This window comes from Lethenteron reissneri, chromosome 56 (assembly GCF_015708825.2).
Source record: "Lethenteron reissneri isolate LAM-NWPU_2019-01 chromosome 56, ASM1570882v1, whole genome shotgun sequence".
Classification (NCBI taxonomy): domain Eukaryota; kingdom Metazoa; phylum Chordata; class Hyperoartia; order Petromyzontiformes; family Petromyzontidae; genus Lethenteron; species Lethenteron reissneri.
Window position 1 is genome coordinate 6,226,941 of NC_083834.1, and position 6,355 is coordinate 6,233,295.

The window sequence follows — 6,355 nt, forward strand, 5'->3', positions numbered from 1 at the left end:
GTGAGTAGGTCGGTGGATGGGTGATTGGGTGGGTGGTTCAGTGGGTGAGTAGGTCGGTGGATGGGTGATTGGGTGGGTGGTTGAGTGGGTGAGTAGGTGGGTGGATGGGTGATTGGGTGGGTGGGTGGTTGAGTGGGTGAGTAGGTGGGTATTGGGTGATTGGGTGGGTGGTTGAGTGGGTGAGTAGGTGGGTGGATGGGTGATTGGGTGGGTGGTTCAGTGGGTGAGTAGGTGGGTGGATGGGTGATTGGGTGGGTGGTTGAGTGGGTGAGTAGGTGGGTGGATGGGTGATTGGGTGGGTGGTTGAGTGGGTGAGTAGGTGGGTGGATAGGTGATTGGGTGGGTGGTTCAGTGGGTGAGTAGGTGGGTGGATACGTGATTGGGTGGGTGGTTCAGTGGGTGAGTAGGTGGGTGGATAAGTGATTGGGTGGGTGGTTCAGTGGGTGAGTAGGTGGGTGGATAGGCGATTGGGTGGGTGGGTGGTTGAGTGGGTGAGTAGGTGGGTTGATGGGTGATTGGGTGGGTGGTTGAGTGGGTGAGTAGGTGGGTGGATGGGTGATTGGGTGAGTGGTTGAGTGGGTGAGTAGGTGGGTGGATGGGTGATTGGGTGGGTGGGTGGTTGAGTGGGTGAGTAGGTGGGTGGATGGGTGATTGGGTGGGTGGTTGAGTGGGTGAGTAGGTGGGTGGATGGGTGATTGGGTGGGTGGTTGAGTGGGTGAGTAGGTAGGTGGATAGGTGATTGGGTGGGTGGTTCAGTGGGTGAGTAGGTGGGTGGATAAGTGATTGGGTGGGTGGTTCAGTGGGTGAGTAGGTGGGTGGATAGGCGATTGGGTGGGTGGGTGGTTGAGTGGGTGAGTAGGTGGGTGGATGGGTGATTGGGTGGGTGGTTGAGTGGGTGAGTAGGTGGGTTGATGGGTGATTGGGTGGGTGGTTGAGTGGGTGAGTAGGTGGGTGGATGGGTGATTGGGTGAGTGGTTGAGTGGGTGAGTAGGTGGGTGGATAGGTGATTGGGTGGGTGGGTGGTTGAGTGGGTGAGTAGGTGGGTGTTTGGGTGATTGGGTGGGTGGGTGATTGAGTGGGTGAGGAGGTGGGTGGATGAGTGATTGGGTGGGTGGTTGAGTGGGTGAGTAGGTAGGTGGATGAGTGATTGGGTGGGTGGTTGAGTGGGTGAGTAGGTGGATGGATGAGTGATTGGGTGGGTGGTTGAGTGGGTGATTAGGTGGGTGGATGGGTGAATGGATGAGTGGTTGAGTGGGTGAGTAGGTCGGTGGATGGATGATTGGGTGGGTGGTTGAGTGGGTGGGTGGATGGATGGGTGATTGGGTGGGTGAGTAGGTGGGTGGATAGGTGATTGGGTGGGTGAGTAGGTGGGTGGATAGGCGATTGGGTGGATGGGTGGTTGAGTGGGTGAGTAGGTGGGTGGATGGGTGATTGGGTGATCGGTTAATTGAGTGAGGATCGAACCACAATCTCCTGCGTACCAGACGAGCAGGTTAACATCTCCTAGCCACCGTGATGATGATGAGACACAAAAACTCCAGATATACAGCAGCAGGTGTCAAGGGATCGGGCTCAAACCCACGACCTCCTGCGTACCAGGCGAGGTAGTTAACATCTCCTAGCCACCATCATAGCTCCCCCTCCCCCCCCCGATATAATTTCATTCGACCTCTCTTCGCCGCGAAGGATATTTCCGTGCAAGCGGCAACAAAGTGTGGCCGTCCCGGCCCATCGCCCGCGATCGCCTGCCGACTCCGAGGCCCCGGCGAGGCGTCCACGAGGCCGCCCTGGGGGTGCCCGCGGCGCGTCGCGGCCGTAGGAAAATCCGTCGGCCGAGCGACTTCTCCCTGGACGCCCCGCCGCTCCCGGGGTCGTCGGGGTCCTCATCCTCCTCCTCGGGCTCCTCGGGGTCCTTGCAGTCGTCCGGCTCCTTCCTGCCCGTCGAGGTGCGTGGGGGGGTGGGGGACGATCCACTGAGGGACGTGTCGTGTAGGGGGGGGGGGGTCGGTCCGCGTTCTTGACCCTCGTGCCCCCGACTGGGCGACAAAGAGCTTCATGGCTCATCGGATTGCTCCCGGGGTGAATACTTGCAGGATTCTGATTCTGGATGAGCGCAGCGTGGGTCTCATCCGTGTCGCGTTGAGGTCACCGCAACTCGTCCGCCCGCCCGCTCGCTCGCTCAGTTACCTATACAGCTACTCATTCACTCATCCACTCAATTACTCAACCACCCACTCACCCTCCCACTCACGCATGCACTCACCCACCCACCCACCCACTCACCCACCCACCCACCCACTCACTCACCCACTCACTCACCCACGCACTCACCCACCCACTCACGCACCCACTCATGCATACACTCACCCACCCACCCACGCTCTCACCCACTCACTCACCCACACACTCACCCACACACTCACGCACGCACTCACCCATGCACTCACCCACCCACCCACTCACCCTCGCACTCACCCACCCACTCACTCACCAACCCACTCATGCATGCACTCACCCACGCACTCACCCACACACTCACCCACCCACTCACGCACGCACTCACCCACCCACCCACTCACCCACTTATTCACCCACGCACTCACCCACCCACTCACCCACTTATTCGCCCATGCACTCACCCACGCACTCACTCACCCACCCACTCACGCATGCACTCACCCACGCACTCACCCACACACTCACTCACCCACCCACCCACGCACTCACCCACGCACCCACTCACCCACGCACTCACCCACCCACTCACCTACCCACTCACCCACTCACCCACCCACTCACCCACGCACTCACCCACGCACTCACCCACCCACTCACCCACTCACTCACCCACTCACTCACCCACTCACCCACCCACTCACCCACCCACTCACCCACCCACCCACTCACCCACCCGAGTGCGAGGAGCGAGCGTTGCGCGGCAGCGTCACAGCGTCACGGGTCGACATCATCCCTCCATTATTGTTGTTGTTGCCGTTACGATTAACACAACAACAGCAGGGGGCGCGATGCGTAACATACAAACTCCACCACGTGGCAGGGCAACGCTGCTCAACCGTCACCACAAGTTGAACCGACTCCGAACAACGAACACAGGCGCACGTCACCGGCACGCGCGGCTTTTAACCTTTGACCTGCCCCCCACCCCCAACCAAAGGTGGCGGTACGCTCCAACATTCCGATGGCGATGAGGGGGATGGTGCTGGAGGTGACGGGGCGCGTCACGACTCGCGCGTCCGACGTCGACGCGTCCGCCGACGCCGCTACCGGAGCTACCGGCGCTACCGGCGGTGTCGCCGGCGGTGTCGCCGGGCCGCCCTACCGCGGCCGGCCCTTGTGGTCTTCTCGCTCGGCGTGGGGGGGCGGCGGTGGCGGTGGCGGTGGTTCGGTGCCCCCCCCCACCATGCAGAGGGAGAAGGCGTTCATCTGGTGACTCTCGCTATCTCTCACCCGGAGCGTTACGGGAAGTCCGCCTGCCCGCGTGCCATTTCACCGTTTTCGTTGTTTGGGAAACACTTGGCATGTTACACCGTTGGAACCTCATTTGCCAGTGAAAAATATGATAATTGGTTTTGTTACCCTTCTATCTGGCAACAAAACTGACAGCTTTTTTTTTACAAGGAGTCATGTTTGCATAGACCACAATACCTGCGGACGGAATGCAAACAAAAAACACAACTCTGATAATATATGCACTGTCCTTGAAGTTGATTGGTCCACACCCGAGACAGCTTTCCTAAGAGCCTAGTCTCACATGGTGTTGGACCAGGCTCTAAGGAAAGCTGTCTCGGGTGTGGACCAATCAACTTCAAGGACAGTGCATACATTATCAGAGTTGTTTTTTTTTGCATTATGACTGCAGGTATTGTGGTCTATGCAAACATGACTTCTTGTAAAAAAAGGTGTCAGTTTTGTTGCCAGATAGAAGGGTAAAAAAACAATTATCACTCGGCATGTTTTGTCTACTTTTTATAGTCACCCCCCCCACCTCCCTTCGTAGCCGACGCGACGATCCGTCGGTTGTTTGTTTCATGGGGCCGTGGCCACGCCGGGTTGGTTTCACGGCAAAGTTCTCGTCGGGTGGTGGAGGGCTCACGACGACGACGACAAAATGTCGGAACAAAAAAACACTACGCCACGTGGCCAAAACCCGAAACGTGTCAATGTGCACGTTGGCTTGACACGGATTCGCTGTTGACAGCCGGGTCGGGTTCGCTGCGGTTTAAACGGTTTGGCGAGGTGATGTGTCGTAAGACCCCTCCACCACCTGACGCGGCTCGCTCGCTGCGAGCAAATGCAACAATGATGACGATGTCAACTCGTGGCCGAACAACAAACGTCAATCTCGAGCCGAGTTTTGTTTTTACTTTTTTTGTTACTTTTTTTTTTACTTACTCAAATTGTACATGTTGTGGATTTGCTCTCCAACACTGCGGTGGACTGAAGTAGTATACTACACTATACACTACACTATACACTAGACTATACACTACTCTATACACTACTCTATACACTACTTTATACACTACACTATACACTACTCTATACACTACTATACACTACACTATACACTACACTATACACTACTATACACTACTATACACTACACTATACACTACACTATACACTACACTATACACTACGCTATACACTACACTATACACGACACTATTCACTACACTATGAACTAATTGGCGCGTTGTTGACGTAACAAACCTCACTTTGGCTGTGTCGGGTGGTGGATGCTTACGACACAACATTCACACTTACGCCATCAAACGCAAACACGTTTATTGTGACGAATTCACGAGAGCTCGGGTTAGAGAAGAATCGTGCACGAGCCCGGATTGCGTGAGGCTCAGCTCACTGCCGTGCGCTCGGGAACGATGGAATGGCGAGTTGCGACAAAGCCGGCAAAATCGATTCAGTGAAGGGTTTACGGCCGCCCCCCCCCCCGCCGATTTTTTTTTTTTGCGGAGGACACGGAAGCAAATGGGCAAAACGAGCGTGTGGCAAGAAGACAATCGTGGGATAGCTTGTTTTTTTGGCCCGTATCAAAGTGTGAACAAGTATAAGCCGTAAAAACAAAGTTTTTCACTATAAATCCTTTATATGCGTGGCGGCTAGAGTCCTCTCGTCCTCTGGCTTGAGATGGCTGCCACCTATGGGTCAGATGATTGCATTGCACCATTAAGCAATTGGTGATTGAATATAATATTTTTGTCTTAAAAAGTGTAAAATTTTGGGAATTTTTTTTTCACGAACATTAATTGTCACGCACAACGAGTCTATGTGGAAAATGTCAGCTCGATTGGATCACGGGAAGTGGGTTAAAAAACGACCGAAAGATTTGCACGGTCCTAAGCAAGCAAGCAAGTGAACTTAATATAAAGGATTTAAAAATAAGACGAGGTTTTTACCCTTTCTGGCAATAACACATGTGGTGTGTAAGGTGTTCAGACAACGAATAGAAAACTCTAGCAAGGAATCAAAGTACAATACGGCATTAAGCACACGCGGTACGTGTGGTGAGCATGCAAATAAAACACGCTGTCTATATAGATATAAAAGGGAAATTTGTGAATATGTGTGTCTGTTCTAAATGTTTAGCATGCAACAAACTTGGGGGGGGGACACACCCCCCCCCCCCCCCCCCCCAATATTCAAATATGCTCAAAATGTCCCCCTCCAATATATTGCTATAAAATAGATTTCTGTTAATATGATTGTGGTTATGGTTGTACTTTATCAATCCCGAATCTCTGCCATTACAAACAATGAAACAAGAAAAGGTAAAAAAGAAAAAACAGAGCAATGCAATACAATACACTATTAGACATTATTGTTAAAAATAAATAAAAAGTCCATCCCATGTGTTAGTGACTTTTTAAAATATTTTCGGCAGGAAATTCGTTTTTAAATTTAGATTTTTTTTTTCAAGGGGGGAACCCCCAGACCCCCTGGAAGATTTGTCCCCCCCAATGTTGTTGACTCCATGGCTACGGACTTGTGACACATATTGTCAGAGCACGTTTGTGTTTGCATGCTCACCACCGCGTGTGGCCAACGCAGAACTTGATGCCTTGCGGGGAAAATAGAAGAGTTTCTAGTTGGTGTTTGAACATTTAAACACCGCGCAACTCCTGTTTGTATTGCCGCAAGAATGTTTGCAAGGGCAGGTGACCTGCCCAACGCACTCTGCTCTCGCCAAAGCGACCCGCACAAGACGGCCACGACGAGACGCTAGGGACACTCCGATTAGCGCGGTTGGATACGCACGGTGCGAAAGAGATGATGCAACACCTCACGTACGTACGCACGTGGGTACGTACGTGAG

General features: G+C 53.5%; 1 protein-coding gene across 1 annotated transcript in view; it reads left to right on the forward strand.

The window, feature by feature from the left end:
* Positions 1–3,665, forward strand: part of LOC133357073 (fibropellin-3-like) — a 30,143-nt gene extending 26,478 nt beyond the window's left edge. Inside the window, exons 11-12 of the mRNA XM_061574846.1 lie at positions 1,687–1,946; positions 3,176–3,665. Of these exons, the coding sequence (XP_061430830.1) occupies positions 1,687–1,946; positions 3,176–3,451 (536 nt within the window). The 3' untranslated portion in view covers positions 3,452–3,665. The remainder of the gene's footprint in view (positions 1–1,686; positions 1,947–3,175) is intronic.
* Positions 3,666–6,355: the final 2,690 nt, after the last annotated feature.